The 17,377-nt window shown below is 34.5% G+C and overlaps 1 protein-coding gene across 3 annotated transcripts in view; it reads right to left on the minus strand.

Moving 5' to 3' along the window:
• The window catches only part of LOC116289149 (myocyte-specific enhancer factor 2C), a 22,003-nt gene extending 11,817 nt beyond the window's left edge, over positions 1-10,186 (minus strand). Inside the window, exons 1-2 of one of the 3 annotated variants that reach the window (XM_031696025.2) lie at positions 9,897-10,186; positions 299-445 (exon numbers count right to left, since the gene is read on the minus strand). In XM_031696025.2, the coding sequence (XP_031551885.2) occupies positions 299-352 (54 nt within the window). In that variant the 5' untranslated portion in view covers positions 353-445; positions 9,897-10,186. Of the gene's footprint in view, positions 1-298; positions 446-638; positions 1,073-1,960; positions 2,078-9,896 lie in introns of those variants that run through there. The other 2 variants (XM_031696024.2, XM_031696026.2) reach the window with 2 other exon arrangements.
• Positions 10,187-17,377: the final 7,191 nt, after the last annotated feature.

Consider the following 17,377-nt stretch of genomic DNA (forward strand, 5'->3'; position numbering starts at 1 on the left):
TTGCTAAATTAAAAGTACACATATGATAAAAAGAGTGCTATTTTAAGGCTATTGTGCTTTCGTTATCAGTAATTTCTAACCCGAATGACCTGGTGAGCTAAAAATACTTTAGTTAATGACATTCTAGATCAAAAACGGGAGGCTATTTTTATTCGTTTGATGCAAAATATAGAAGCAAAATTAAAATAGCCGCCCGCGCGCTTCAAAAAAGCTAAGCTTTTAACAATAAACTCCACTATTACTTCAACTGATGAACCATACTTCAGTATATATGAGAAACAGTCTTCAAGGCTTTTACCTGGCGATTTCTTTCGTCTCCAATTCTGGATATTTGTATCTTTTTGCGTCCCATTTTTGTGTTTTCCAGTGTCGAAGGAAGAGGATTTATGCTTATGTAAACTTATCGAGAGTTCGTACTCCTTGGATTAATCTTTCAAACTTGTACCTGGAGAATTAAGAGGTAAAAAAGAGTGAGTTCCTTGTTGGACCATAAAAATCAAGAATACAATAGAAACTCTTCTCGATGCAGAGCGGGGAAAAGGTTTTTAAGATGAAATATTTTGGAGCGATTGCGAAAGGAAAATGATTGCTTCAAAGTTTCGGTTGATAACAAGCCAAGAAAACAGTGCAATACTCACAACTTTGGCATCAAGAATATTTCTTTGAGTTTTAAGCTTATACGTTCTATAAAAAGGAACAAGAAGGGATTTTTCGAAAGCTTGGATTTTGGCGTTTTATTGCGTGGTATGATGTAATTCGGAGGGGTTGTCCCTGGGAATGTAGACTCGATTCTCTGCCTAATGATCTAATATTCAAGACATCTTTTCATTTCTCCTACTGCAATGTTTACAACGACCTTTAAGTCGAAGATCTGCAAACATACAAGGCCTTGATCATGTGATTATTTGCCAGACATGAATAATAATTTAACAAGGAATGCAAAAATTTTAGACCGGAAATTAAGAGAACTGATGTCCACGAAAGCGATCTCCCGCCATTTTGGATTTCCGAAATTCCTGGTTTGATAATTTTTCTCCATCGATGATGAAATTTAAACATTGTATAAGAAAAAAAATGGCAATTCTTTAAGGTTTTAACCTTATCTGTCTTGAAACCAGTTGAAAGAATAAATGGCTAGACAGGAGTGGAATAATATGGTGCATGTATATTAAATTCTAAGAAGACGTGACGAACGGTCCGATGCTTTTAATAGTCGAGTCAGTCGACCTAAAAATTTCCATTCACACACATATTATTCTACACAGACTCTTAAAAGAATTAAATTATATTAAAAGAATAAAGCTAAGTGCTAGAGAGGTAGGTATATTAGACATTATTGTCCTGCCAACAAGAGTAAAAACAGTCGTTGTTTTCGTCTTCAGTTTGTATTTCAGTTTGACGACACAAATTGAGCTCGGAATTTTATCTAAAATAGTCGAAAATATTGACCACAATTTAAAAGAAATAATGCCCTGATAAATGCAAAGTCTGTTAATGTGAATAACTTGATGTGTAAGCTAGAATCTACCGGCGAAAGTTAGTTTATAGAGGAGTAAGTTTGTGGTCGATGGTGAAGGTACCATGTGCCGTGGTTTACAAGCGAAACTTCGGCACAAGAAATGCAAGCTCAAAACTGCGATCGCTTTTGCTAAATCAACCAAAGAAAAGTCCTTTTTTAAAGGAGAAAAAGTAGCAGAACACCAGAGCTGCTGATAGTATAGCAGATCTCCGACACAGAGCGGAAAATCATTCAGTATTTTTGCGGAAGAAAAAGCGTTCCTGATAAACCGAAAGCTACTTTTCGTAATTGTAAATTAACACATAAACAAATGCGAGAAATCAAGATGGACCATTAATTACGAAAAACCTTCCTAACCAAGCTAAATCTAGCAGCAATCTTTAGCCCTGTTTATAGTTCATAGTAGACGGAAATAAAAATTCAAGATCTATTTTTACCCACCAGTAACTAGGCCTTTTCGCTACAGCTGCCCGACGATGTATGTTTGTTCTATTTGTGGTAACAACGATGAGCTTTGAGGCTTACTCGCCTTCATTTACATACAGGGAGGGGTGTGATGTCAACATGATGTCATACCAACCAAAGGAGAACTTCATTTTCCATCAAACACTCCAACATTTTACCCAACTATCATATTCTATTTGCCTTTAGGTGGACTAATAGCTTTGACGAGGAGAGAAAACTAAATGAAGAGGGCTTTTAATGCGGTTAAATGGTCACAAATACGAACAGTAAATATTTGAGAGTCTATTTTTGAGGTAGTGCTATTTTACGGTTGTTTTTAATGTGTGAACTGTCTTGATAATATTAAAATTATCAATTTAAGGAACTTAAATAAATACAAAAAACATTAATCACATAATCAAGGAAATAATCAAAATCTCTTCTTTAATTTCCATTCAAAATTTAGGCCAGAATTTTTGTAGTTCTCAAAATTAAATTTCGCAGACGGCAGTTGATGAAAATCAGTCGTACCAGCGGACCGATGTCGAAATGAAGAGACCTCTAAATGATACATTTAAATTCGAATATTGTAAATATCTTTACTCTTTTTGATATATTTGTTGCCGTTCCTTAAAAATAACTATACTTTTATTCTAAGTCTAGATTTTCAATTAGAAAATGCAATATAAACTTTAAAAAAATTGGTCTGATCAAAATCTTATTCTCCTAACTTGAGACCCTAGGGGCCGTAAATTCCCAGTGACGTCATTCTCGTTTCCTGTTTGTGTCCAACTGTAGAGTCCATAAGCAAGTTCCCGCCAATGAGAAAGACAATATTTCTAAAGTTCAAGGAAAATTTTCTTTTTAAACACTTTCTCCTTCCAAAGCTAAATGAATATTCGAATTGTTGAGTCTAAAGTCTGCGAACAGCCCACACAATTTCAAGGAAATATTCGCTTCTCGACCTTATTTTTCATCACTTTATGACGGAAGGTCATCTTCAAACTACAAGAGATATTACAAAAAATGATATCAAAAATGTGTTGTTAAGATAGACGATCAAAGATGGAATAAATTTACTTTTCTATTGCATATGTATTTTGAGAAAAATCCTCGCGTGATTCCAGAAAAAAAGCTATTCGTTTTCGTGACATTTTTCGTTTTTGCCGGCTCAAGATTAGTATAGGCCGTTAAATATGATACTATGGAAGTAGGATTTGATTTGATTGTCTTATTCGATTTTCAGCCATTCATTTCAAGTTTTTTCTCGTTTCACTACCCACTACAAATATGACAAAATTCTTTTTTTTCTTTCAATCTTCATTGACTTTCGAAAGTAAATATTTTTCACTGAACTAGCTATGATAGCCATTCCTCAATCTAATTATAAGTTCCCGTTTTTCCAAGAAAATTCGACATGGAACAAATTTATAGAAGAATTTTACAAAAGATGAAAGTCCCTCCCAAAGCAACATACAATTTAACTACTTTTGTATATGATTCTTTGAAACTTTATTTTTTAAATACCGCTCAGTGTCTAGCTCAGCTCGGGAACTCTCCGAAATTCTCTGATCAGATTAGCCCCTCGAGCAATGAACTCATACTATCTCTTCATGCAAGGATGTGCTTTGTCTAGCAAAATAAGGGACGTTTAATTCATATTTCAAGGCTTTTATGTCCTCATTTATAGCCGAAGGGATATGTAGAGTTGAAGTTGAAGTAGAATAGATTGATCTCATCGAGGCCGTTGTTCAAGTGACTGTAGTTTGGATGAAGAAACGGTAGCAAAGTACTCAAAGATTAACTCGCGGTTTGTTCTCTTTTATAATTTTTTCTTCTTCTTCTAGCTGTTGAAATATGAATTTCTGATCGAAATCACAGGACTCAAAGACTTGTGTAGTCGATTGGACTAGTACAGAAGGGCGCCGCTGGATTGGCCGCGAAGTGTTTTGCTTATAACATACACTATAGGGCTTTCTTGTACAATTTCCTAGTTTATAAGAAACTTGTTCAATTTTAATATTTAGTTTTTGAGGTCAAAACAAACTAACTTCCTGAAGTAAGCCTGTAGATAATTTCTTTTCTTTTCTTCCCTAACCCCCAGGCACTACGAGCCTGGACGTTGATAAGTTTGCAAAGAATTATCATGAAAAAATCAGGGAGGTAGTAGGGAGACTCTTGATAAAATCGTCTGAAACTTGAAATATTTTTTGGGAATAGTATTTATTACTATATTTGTGTAAATAAGTCTACGTATCGCTTCAAGCTCAATATTAATCTAAGATACTATATATTTTCTGCTACTTCGATTCCGTAACTAAATGCGTCGGAAAAGACCAGTCCTTGGAAATACTGAGTTCGCGTGCAAAGCTGAAAATGGTTGTCATGGAGATCGTAAAGTAGAACTGTTCCATAGTGAAATCATATCTAAAAGAAATCCCACGAAACTTTTTTACGAATTTTTATCACGATATGTCTTTTGAAAAAAATTTTATGCAAAGAAATAAGGTTTTAGCTCGATCATTATAAACTACCCATAAGTGAATAAAAATATGCAATAAACATCAGTCAAGCAACCCACGTACACTTACTTACAAAACTAAGTGGTTATATAAGCCTTAATTATGAGTTCTATCTTATCTAAATCAAACGAATGAAAAGGAAAAATGAGAAACAAGATTCAATTGAATCTTAGTTCTGTGTTTTTCCTAGAAGATATGGTCAATGTTTTTCATAATCATGCTTTCAAAGAATAGCTAGTTATTGTTTCAAAGTCCAAATAAAAAATAGTTTAAAAAATCTATATTTACTTATCCATTAATAGAAGTTTACATAACATTATAATGAACGAAATTTTGGGATAAACTTAAACATGACAATACATTCTGCTAAAACTTAGTTACTGTATAGATTTTGTATTCCTTTTTTGCTATAAGTGAATGTTTTAGGGCGTGTTAGACAACTACTGTAGACTTTCTATTTCTTTTTTTCTATTCGCAAAACAAATTCAATATTAAAACCATTTATTTTATCATGCACTATATCTAGTAGTTCTTAATATATTTTTTCAGTCATAAAGTATATTTATTGGCGACATTCTAGACCTGTTTGCTTGATTGAATATGAGTCTAAAGAACTGCGACTGACGACTTGCAAGCACTCTTGACTTCATTATTAAACCAATGTTTTTCGCATGCTTTTTCTGTTTCTTTCCTTCCTTTCCTTAACAAATGCTTAATCAAAATACAATTATAATTTAAGGTAAATTCATTTTTTAAGTCAAACAACAAGACTGAATGATTGGAGGGCTGTTAATATAGGAAGTTTTGTTTTACGAATTGTCATTACTTTCAAGCCATGCTAGTTAATTTTGAATCGGAACTCCGAAACCAAAACGCAATATTATTGTTACATTAGGTCTTTTTGTGAAAGGAGCACTTAATTTTCGTTCAATAAAAAATCAAATATTTATTATTGAGGAGAGTTTTGTTGGTGGGGAAAATAATTGCGGAATTAAGAAGGAGGATTTGTAGAAATTTTGAGTAAAAACAATCTGAACGCAAGCCGGCACTCAGGACAGCGAGAGAGCGGACATAACAATCATTGACATTGGAACAGAAGTGGTTGTACGATAGAAGTTTTAAAGTGTTTGTTTCAACAAAAAAAAAAGTGAAATTCAGACAACAAAAAAATATTAGACAAACAAACGAAAAAACATACAAATAAACTACGACTAAAAGCTTTTTGCCAGAACAAAAATATGGGTTTGCTGTTACTAAGACGGCTTAAAACAGCTACAACTGAGCAGGTCGGAGTGAACAAAATGTTATACTATGCGAATTTGACTCAGCTAGTTGTTCATTTGAAAATATAATAAAAGCATTAAATCGTTAATCACTAATTAAAGTAAACCAAGAATTACTTTTTATCTTGATTTAAACTCGTCTCAGTTTAGTTTAATGGCTATTTTCTTTCATCGCTACTGCATGATATGCGTCGATCGTGAATGATCAATCCGTTTTTTGGCTTTTCATTTTGAATTGAAAACCCAGAAAATATGACATCCTCAATATTTCTTAACCTTTTTTCCATTTCTTTATAATTTCATTTCGGGTTTTTTCTCTCAGATATTCCACTAAACGGCTTCGCAACGATCTTTTCGTTTTCGTGTCAGTGAAACTATTTTTGTCGAATATATATTTGAATTGAGGGCCACAAGTTCATGCTTCTTAAGCTCGATTTTAGTGCAACCCTTGTTTAATAAAGTCGTCTAATTATTGTCTATCTGCTATGACTTAGGCCCTGTACACACAATGCCGGATAAATTTGAATCCAAATTGTTATCTATTCGGTTATAGGCCTACCGTCCACACTAGTCCGGGCGAATCCGGAACAATTCTTCACCGAAAACGAATTTTGGAAATGGAACCGAATAAATAAAAATTCGGATTCAAATTTATCCGGCATAGTGTGGACATGGCCTTAGTTACTCAGTGAAAATCCTCTCAAGCTCAGACTTATAGAAGCCCAAAACTTCGAACCAGTTTTTTCTTCTGCTTCCAAATTTTTTGCCCCAGCCGCGAAGTACCAGTTAATGATATTATTCGCGTTACAACGCAAGTACTCGATCGCAATATTAGAAGCTAAAAGAAGACTTAAATAATGCTAATACTAGCTGTGTTTATCAAATTGTCTCGCAGTTATGAAACATGCCATTTTAGAAGCCTAAAATTGCGTCATGAAAATCCTTAAATACTGCATTCATGTTTTACTTAGAAAATACATGTAAGTTCTAACCGAAAACAACCTCTAGACCACATGCAGACCTATATTTTAATATTTCATGTGTCACCTGTCATATGGGGCGCCTGTGGTAGCTTTACAAGTGGTTTCAGATTGAAGTTGACTTGAGATAACTCAGGATTTGCTGTTTCAAGAAAAGCACTGAATAAACTATAAAATTGCGGTAAAATATGATCTGAGAACTATTATGTAGAATAATGTTTAGATACTGTCTGGATAACTGATCGCGCTGAAAATTTCGCTTGATAAAAAGTGTGAGTACAAAAGTACCTGTAAATCAGTGTATAACTGTTCAAGGTTATCTTAATGAATTTTGACTCAAATTTAACAGAAACATGCCCCTTCGTGTAAAAACAACGTTGTGGTTTACCAAATGCAAGCACGTCTTTAAAAAAGCTATGAAGAAAAAAACTCAAAACCTTTGAAAATGACTTTAGATCAAGCAGTTTGGAATGTCGAGAAGAAAATAAGGTTATTGTGGAATGAACTTTGGCCACGTTTGTCATTAGTTTAGCAGGTTATATAGTGGAACTAACGCGTGCTGTTCAACAGCCTTGGCTGAACTAAACCACTTCGTTATTGGATCACGAGCAGATTTTCCATATAACGGTAATACTTCAGTGTTTGACTTCATAGGAATCCAGTTACGAATATATTAATGAATAGTACAGAGATTCAAGTTGGTCCAGAGTTACGACTGAACATGCATACAAGTATCAATTGAAAGAATTCCTCTGAAAAAACCGTTTTAAAAATATTAAAAACATTTAAAGATACTGTTAGTCACAGTTTGGGGGGAAATTTTGCAATTGCAAATATATCAAGTATCGATTGATGGGATTCCAAAGAAACAGTTAATACTATACGGATAAGATTTAGTCAGGACGTTTGTATAATTGCAAAAATGTACAGTGTAATTAGTAACAGTTTGGAGAAAAGTTTTGCAATTGCAAATTCGTGAATACTATAGTTAAATTTAGTCAGGACGTTTGCAAAGTGCAATAATTTGATATAGCCAGAGAAGAATTATAATACGGTAACCAATTAGAAGTGGCTACAGATTTTGACAATGGCAAATTATGTTCTGTTTACTTCTACAGAGAGGCCCATAGAATATTTTGTCACAATTTCTGTACATATTTTTAGGAAGTTATAATTACCTGATAATGGAATGAATATGTTCCTACTCTTGGAGATGAACAACCAAGACGTTTCAAACGAAAAAAAAAAGTTTCAACGGACGAGCATTAATATCAGATCTAAGCCGTCAAAACTGTCGTGATATTGAAGAAGCCATGTGGTGGCATAAACACTTAAAACCTCTAAGTGTAATTATCAATATTTATGTACAAAGTTTATTGTACTTTTGTTGACTATAACATGTTTTCTTTCTTGTTGAACGAATACAAATGAGGTTAGAATTTCTGCAAATATGATAAAAATACTGATTCAATGTCATTGAAAAAAAAAAAAACACGTCAAAATTTCTATTTCTTTTCGGAATTTGGAAAACATGTTGCGACACTTTTCTCGTGTACAATTTAGTCATTTTAAGCTGGTTTTCAAATACCATCATATGCAAATATATAAAGTACAATTCGTTTCCTGTACTTTTTTTGATATTGTTCCAAGATCTTCTTCGTACTTCCGTTTTTTTTCCCAACACGTGTGTCTTCCGATTCAAAAAGACTATATTTACAGGTTGAACGAACAAATTTTAACATAATTATTTCTCAATCAACTGAGACTAAATTGCCAAAGAAAGAAGACCGAACTCATCATGGAGGTTAACTAAAACCGGAAATATACCAGACGATTCACATGGCTAGTTTTTTCGGTGTACTGTTTAAATGGACCATGATCTTGAACAAACTCCGTCTTGTTTTGTCTTGGTAGTCTCACTCGCAAAAAGCAAACGCGATGAATGTTTCTTTAGCTAATGAGCCACTTGGCGAGAAGCAGCATTGTTAGAAGACACAGGAGGCCGTGGCAGACAAGCAGTTTGAAAAGAAGAAAAGAGAAGGAAAAAAGCTTCTCTTAGTCTCGTGGTGTTATTGTGGGAGGAAAATGAGTGGGCGGAGGAAATTTAACGATTAAGCTGTCAGTAAAGTCCCTTCTTATTCTATTCCCTTGAGTGATTTTATAATCGAGTAAAAAGAGAGAGTGAAATAGGGAAAAACTTTCAGTTTTGCTTTATTGGACCGGACGCGTTCATGAACGTAACTGAAGTCTTCCCTGATTGTGCTATAGGGATTTGCCATGACAAATTAACTACCTTGGGAACCCTAGCTAAGAAATTCCCAAGCAAATCGTTAACTATCTACGTGCTAAAAAAAAAATCGAGTTTCCAAGTCAACCAAAAGAGATTCGAAATTAAGTTCCGGGGATATTTTTAGCCAAGTCGGCATAAAAGAGAACTAAATACTGTAATTTCTGTGTCTAATTTCTAAATTAAAGTAAAACATGAAATAAGAGTACAAATACTCGAGGTCAATAGCTTGGCAGTTTAAGTCGAAGATCGAATTTTCAATCTCAGTCAATTTTGGAATTTATTGATAACGATTGGGTTGTTTATATTGAAATGGTTCATTTAAGACGAATAGAATGGATAGGTAAAAGGGAGAGAGCAGCTGGAATGGCGATTAGGAATATATAGTTTCACGACGAAAATCATGAAATTTGAATCAGAAGGTAACGCCATTTCTCCGAATAAACTTTTAATTGTATTTTGTACCCTTGGAAGATCATATTTTTGTTCTAAGCAAGACAATCATGCGAATAAAAGAGTTTTTTTTCCCAGCCATAACCCCAAATTTAGTTCAATAAAGTACAATATGTCAATAAACAAATGCGACATGACCAATAGCGCACCGCTTAAGCGGATAAATATAACTTAGCCCTGATCGCGCACGGCTGACCGACCGAGACTTTCCATATTTGTCAAATTTATTTTTAGGGTTCTTTTTTCATCTTTTCAAAACTAAGAGGTGTTCACATATTGCTCGCTTCTATTGTGAGGTCGTTGTGGATGTCTAAGAGCTAAAACACTAATCGAAATCCTGCCTGCTTGCAGCCTACATGTTTGGATTCAAGGCATACGAGATAAAGATGAGCTAGTATACCAACCTACCTGAAATAGAATCTTGGGGCCACTGTGGTCATCCAGTCAAATTTCCTCTTAAATGGCTATATTAAGGCAATTTATACATGCAACAGAATATTTTTACCGTTTCGATATTTCAAGTTTCCCCGTTAAATTTCCCAGGGTTTTGGGTCAAAAAAAAACTGAATTGAATGTTTTGTGCGTTATTAGCGAGACCAAGAAAAGAACAGTCAGTTGTCCAATGTTACCAAATACTCAGCCCACTCTTTAACAGGGCGAAGGAGGAAAATAGAATCTTAAGGAAGATAAAGCCACGAATCTAAATAGAAATGGCGAGCTTCAGAGACAAGCGTGGGCGATTTTTAGACACAATGACGTCAGAATGACGTCAACTTGACGTTAATCGCCAAGCTGCACCTATTTGTGAGAAACATCTTTAATCGAAATGGCGGCTTCGCCATCAATTCGCTTCCTGATATTTAAGTGTTTCGGGTCTCGGTAAAGCTCTATCAAGTAACCCTTCTTTGGTACTGAGAATTCGAGTGAATAGCTAGCACGACATTGTTTGACAACGATAATATTCATCAATTGACATTGGTCATTCAAACTTCAGTCAAATTTTCGCTGCAGAGCCTGTGGCTTTAACATTCATTTTCATTTTATCTGAAATCGTAGTTACTTCCAATTTTTCTTTGCTTCTTCTTATTATATCATTATCGCTCCTTTTTGCCAATTATTTTTGCGCAATAGGATTTTAATCATTTTTTTTAAAAAAGGAAAAGATTGGATGATTTTTTTCCTTCTCCTATAACCTTGATCTTTGGCATTTTATGCCAAGTTTTTATTTTTATTTATTTATTTATTTTTCACAATACTTTCCTTGATGCCCTTTGATCTCTTCTCCTCTCCCTCACTTCCCTCTAATTTCTCTCTTTTTCTTTCTAATTTCTTTCTTTTTCTAGTTCCATCCATTTCTTTCTTTCTTTCTTTCTTTCTTTCTTTCTTTCTTTCTTTCTTTCTCTATCCCGTCAATTTTTGCTCACATTACCTTTCGTTCACACCTTTTAACCCATTTGCCTTCCATTTTCTTCCATTTTTTTCGCCGTCTCTTCCAATAATTCCTTATTCAGCCTCTTGCTAGAACCCTCTACCGTGAGGTAGATATCTCTGACATAGTTTTATCGTTTCATTGAAAACAACGGCTGTTACTGATGCTTTGTTCAGTATAATGCAAGATAGTGCATATTTCAAGCAAATATTTTTTCTCGTTCAACGCGCGCGTGCATATATAACAACATTTTTCCTCCGGGCATTCGAAAACGCGGGCTATCTAACTGTTATACACTCTTCGCTGTTGGAGATACCATGCATATACTACAGCAATAATAACTAAAATAATGAAATTCCAAGCACTCAGCACAAGTGGTACGGAAAAAGATTCGCGAGTGCTCTAACGAATCTGCAACTAAAACTACATCATGATATCTAAATCTCCTTTCGAATTCTGAAGCTAAGCTCAAACGCTTGACTTCTTACTTATTAAGATACGTAAAGCTAAGATACGGGGATAGCTTAAAAGATACACGGAGGAAGGTGATTGGTCGTTTAAGTCGAGTGACAATTAATTACGCGAATGTTCAATGAAGCAATCCAAGTTTTAACTCTAGCTTAATTATTAGATCGCGGAGTAATTCTATCTTTAGAAGATATTTTTGTTCCTAGATAGTTTTGGTCTTCTCAGAAACCTCTTTAAGGATCAAGACCTGGATCAAAATAAGACGTAATTCAGAGATAAAGCTATCCGCCTTTAGCGATTCAGAGATCACCGTGCGTAAGGCAAAGAATGATCGAGAGTAGTTTGAGCAGTGGATTGCGTTCCTAAAAGAGCTTTAAAAAACCTTTTTTATAAGTAAATTTTGTGGCATTTCTTACGATAGATGGATGGAATTTTACGCTTAAATTACTTTCAATTCTCATAGAATTTTTCGAATTCATTCGATTTGTAGAAACTAGAAACATGGATTAAATATAAATAGTACAACGAATAATAATTTAAAGATACAATATATAATATATCTTAAAATACAAATGCAATAAATATAGTCGCAAGAATAAATTAAAGGTTTAAAGCAAACTAGGTATTGAAATGCAAAAAATTTAAAAAAATAAATAAATATTTTGCTACATGAGAAGGATTTAGTGCTTTTATAATCTTAACTAGAAAAATACTATGTACCTACCTAACTCAATGATTGAACGGTCAGTCCCCTCACGCTATAACAAGACCAAATTATCGTTATCAGATAAAATCGAAATAAACACTTATAAGTTAGGGGTAGTGACGCATACACGAATATGTAGTACAGGTATAGCTCAAAAGTTGCGATATCTTGACATTCTCCTTTGGGCGGAGTTTGACTTTATCTGCATTTTCTACTCCTCTGAGAATGTAAATAACATTAAGAAGACTTCAAATTAGATAGGATTTCTAGCCACCAAAACAATTTATTTTTTTTATATGAGTTTACTCTTTGAAATTTATTTTCCAAAGTTCACTAAAGCTAATGACTAGAAAACCATAGTTTGGCCTGCAATTTCCATCAAAAATATTGTTAATAATGTGGAATTTGGAGAAATAAATAGAGTTCATTATTCAAATAATATACATGAGTGCAAACAATAAATCCATGAAATTGTGCTATTTAGTATTACTAAAGTTTCACGGATTTACTGTGGTCACTCTATCCATAAAATGGATACTAATGTTTAGTACTATAAATAGCGCTATTTAGAGGGTGCCAATTGTCAGTTAACTACTAAATTTTCGGCCGAATGTAAGCAAACTGTAATAATTTTACGAGCGCTGGCCATAATATTAACCGAAATAATGAAATATCAGTCAACTGTTAACTACTAATTTTAAGTTATTTGTCAGTTAACTACTAGTGTTTTTTTGGCCAGTTGTCACAGTTAACTACTAACCCTTTGGCACTGCACCTCTATTCAAACTATATAGAAAATGATGGATTTCGTGCTAACAAGTACTATTCAGTTAAAAACTATTCCATGGTAATAATATTTGCACTTTAATGGCAAACAAATGAAAAAAAATCATAAGATAATTAAGATTCCTTGCTGTAGACTAAACTGGATTTTTTGAAACCTTCCGTGCGTCGTATGCAAGTGGGACGTTCTGGTACCCGTACACTTATCCCACTCATGTCAGCTGAAAAACGCTCTATGGATTATTGTAACCACCTAGCATTGAGCTTCAAGAGGCGCTGTTAACGTGGTCAATGTAATAGTTAGAGCTTCTGTAGTGTGAGTTTCGCAATGGCGAGACAGGTTCAATTTCAAAAGGGTGTGTTTACACGGTGAACGAAATCTTTGTTAATTTTACCCGCTATTTTGATTTTATAGCATGTCGTACGGTGCACGGGCTGTAATTCAGTACCGTATGTTACCAACCCATACAATAACTATTCTTATGGGAAGCCATTTCAATGTTACGACATTTCCCACCCATACGATAACCATTCCTATTGAAAGCCATTTCAATGTTACGACATGTCGCACCCATACGATAACCATTCCTATTGAAAGCCATTTCAATGTTACGACATGTCGCATGGTGTACGGTGTGTAATTCAGTACCGTATGTATATCTCACTTATATGATAACCATTCTTATGAGAAGCCATTTCAATGTTACGGCATACCGTACCGTTCACATATCATACAACACATAACATATCGTATGTTTCCCACCCATATGTACGATAATCATTTTTACAAGAAGCCATTTCAATGTCACGGTATGTAACGTACAGGGCCACACCCACATACCTACTGTACTTTCAAATTCTCAAGCATAAATTTTGTCAAAAGCCGAAATAACAAACAACATAAATGCTTTTTTAAATCGGTATATATTCCTCTTAACATTAAAAGCCACGAGGACGCCAAGTCTGGGATTCAGTTAGGAACCAGCAACTACAGAAAACGAGCTGTAATAGTTTTGAAAAATATATTGTAGCAGAGGAAAGAGTTCCGAAGCTGGATGTGTATTGAGAAGTTCCGCCAACGGAGCACGCGCTCCCCCAAGCAAATGCCATTACAGTTTTAAACTGCGATGGATGCAGGAAGAACGATAAAAGTCACGGAAAGTAGATGTGCTAAGAGAACTGTACAGAAATGGTACTTGATAATACTTATGGTAATATTATTCAATTCCGACTGCATTTTAAGGCTTTTATTATTGAAGAAAGAAGGAAAGCCATAACCTATGTTAGCTGTTATCTGTTGAAAAACTGATTTTTTAAACCAAGAAAATGCATTCAAATTGACTTAATTTAAAAGTGATGACATTTTAGTAATATATGCTGTATTTTATTTTTATTAATGTCATTTTAATGTTGCCTCTTCTACCATTCATTTTTTCTTTCATTCTCTTTCTTTTATTATATCTTCTCTTCTCTTTTCTTCTTCTTCTCTTCTCTTCTCTTCTCTTCTCTTCTCTTCCTAAAATTTTCCCGTATTTTAAGTTTATAATAAATATTAAAAAACGCATATCCATTGCTCATAATCTATTTTAAAATCTTCATACCTTAATCTCCAAAGTTTCCAAACCTATATTTAGCATCACAGATATTGTTATCAAACGGCTGCCTACACGGAGATAGATTACATTAAGTACTAGATTATCTTATCTTTCAAATTTGGTATGTAATTTTTTCCTGTCTTGCAACAAAAAAGAAATTCGATTCTCTGGAAATGCATGGCTAAGTAGACCGTCATTTACTCATTTTCTCATTTACCCAAACCCCGTTCGCCCAAAACCGGTACCGATAGTACGAATGAATTTCGGTAAATAAGAAAGCCGTAGCGTGAGTCTAAACGGATGTATAGGCAATGGTCTTAAGTTAAAGTAAAAAAAAAAATCCTATTAAGATTTGAGGATATGTGTAGTGTGTCTTACATGAAGTGCCGAAGTTATTGTGCATGCTTTTGTCGTTTTCTTCTTCTGCTAACATTCTTTTTTATAGTCGAAGTTTAAAAAAAGTGAAAATATTCGTTCGCAGAATTTAGTTAATTTAGTCACTATAGGCAGCCATTCGTAACAGCCCATACACGGTAAGACATGCCTTAACAATGAAATTATTTCCCTCAAGAATGGTTATCGTATATATATGACATTAATATGGCTTCCCCTTAAGAATGGTTATCGTATGGGTGGCACAAGATGTAACATTGAAATGGCTTGCCATGAGGATGGTTATTGTATGGGTGGCACAAGAAGTAACATTGAAATGGCTTCCCATAAGAATGGTTATCGTATGGGTGGGACATGCTTTAACATTGAAATGGCTTCCCATAAGAATTGCTACGGTATGGGTGGCACAAGATGTAACATTGAAATGGCTTGCCACGAGAACGGCTATGGTATGGGTGGCACAAGATGTAACATTGAAATGGCTTCCTTTAAGAACGGTTATGGTATGGATGGGACAAGATGTAACATTGAAATGGCTTCCCATAAGAATGGTTATCATAGAACATAATAATAATAATAATAAAATAATAATAATAATAATAATAATAAATAATAATAAAAATAAATAATAATAAAAATAAATAATAATAATAATAATAATAATAATAATAATAATAATAATAATAATAACCGGGTTCTCCGGTAATCCTCTCTCCGCAAAAACAATTTCTAATTATCTAGAAGGACCTAGATTAAATATCAGTACTCAATGTAATTTTAGTAACCCTAGTTTTTTTAAATAGTTTAGCTTCAAAAAAGCAAATTTGAATTTTCCTTTTTCGTAGCTAGGATAGTTTCTTATAGTTTCTTCTATATTTTGCCTACAGCGTGCAATATTTAACATGACAAAATATTGGCGTGACAAAATCTCGAGAAACGTTTGTCATTTAGTTTCTGACACATTGGTGCATGGAAGCCATGGAGCTTCAAGTGTAATGACGTCATTAGTTCGGCTTAGAAACGAGAAATCTTAACCCTGTTTTTCACAATAAATGCCTAACTTTTAAGAAGCAAGAAAGCCAGAATGATTTTATGACTAATTTTCATTGTGAATTCTGCAGTTATTTTGAAAAACTCTTCAAAATTCACGCATTTTGAAGATCAAATTTTGTGTCATTTCGACAAAAATAACTCTAAGAGGCTTAAGAGCCATGTCAGTTTTTAGTTCCTGTTTTCCACAGCTTGATAATTTATTTTGTAATTCGATTAATACTAGTTCAGGGAAGTTACGTTTTTTTATTAGGAGGGGTGGGGGTGGGGGTTAGTGCTTCAGAGGGGAGGGTCATCAATAAACATTTGAACGCTTGAAAATTTTGAAGTTATTTCCTTGTCGACTTATTAGGAGGGTCATAAAATTCTTACAGAGTGAAAAGTAAATGGCAACGGGCCGTTTGTTTCAGATGCCCTGACTTAGATCAGCCCAGAGGTTGTTTCAGGGTTCTATCTGTGAGTTAGCCATGCCCTGACTTAGATCAGCCCAGAGGTTGTTTCAGGGTTCGATCTGTGAGTTAGCTATGCCCTGACTTACATCAGCCCACAGGTTGTTTCAGGGTTCAAATAAACAAAACAAAGTACTTCCTTAAAGCGTTTCATAAACAAGTTCTTAGTACAAGATTAGTATTATTCCTATAAGCACGGACCTTATTCATCACGATAAATGTGCGTGATTAACATTGCATTCTTGGCTGAACGCGGAAGACTAAACAACATTCATAGCGTGTTGGCGGTACTGTCCAACTAAGTGTAACAAAGTAATTATCAGTGGAGGTAAGAATGTATAATTCGACTAATTTTGCCCAAGGGGAACCGGAAAACTCCTGATTTGGAATTCCGAATCAGAAAATAAGGATCTTTCTTGTAAACAGGAAATTGAGACTGAAAAAATATAAAAACTACGATATTGCACGAACAGAATTTACTTTTGTCATTCACTATCAAGGCGCTGAAAAACGAGAAAAACATCCAACTTGTCGCGCAACATTGTTGCGGAGCAAGTTCGAAAACAATGATGCTGGTTTTACACCCTATCTATCCAACTTGTCACTCAACAAAGTCTTTCGTTGCAAGTTGGGAAAGCTTGTTGCGAAAAGTAGAACGTAGATCAAATTTGTTGCTCGTTTTTCATCACTCGTCCTACTTGTCACGCAACATTTTATGTGCAGAAGCGGGCACCATCTTGAATTATGTAGGTTGTAGCCAATCGGCGTGCAAAATATCACCGTGATAGTCCCAACTTGCAACATTAGATTTTGTTGCGCGGCAAGTTGGATAGATAGGATGTGCCAGCAACGTTGTTTTCGAACTTGCACCGCAACAATGTTGCGCGACAAGTTGGACGTTTTTGTGTCTCGTATTTCAGCGCCTTAAAATAGTACAATTCAACTTCAAAAAAATGAGCTCGGATTTTTCGTGTGTTTCGGCAGTGTACGAAAATCCGTTTTTCCCTTAATTTGGT

This window comes from Actinia tenebrosa, unplaced genomic scaffold, assembly GCF_029948245.1.
Source record: "Actinia tenebrosa isolate PJP-AT-01 unplaced genomic scaffold, QUT_ActTen_1.0 PGA_scaffold1__47_contigs__length_23844297, whole genome shotgun sequence".
NCBI classification, from domain to species: Eukaryota; Metazoa; Cnidaria; class Anthozoa; order Actiniaria; family Actiniidae; genus Actinia; species Actinia tenebrosa.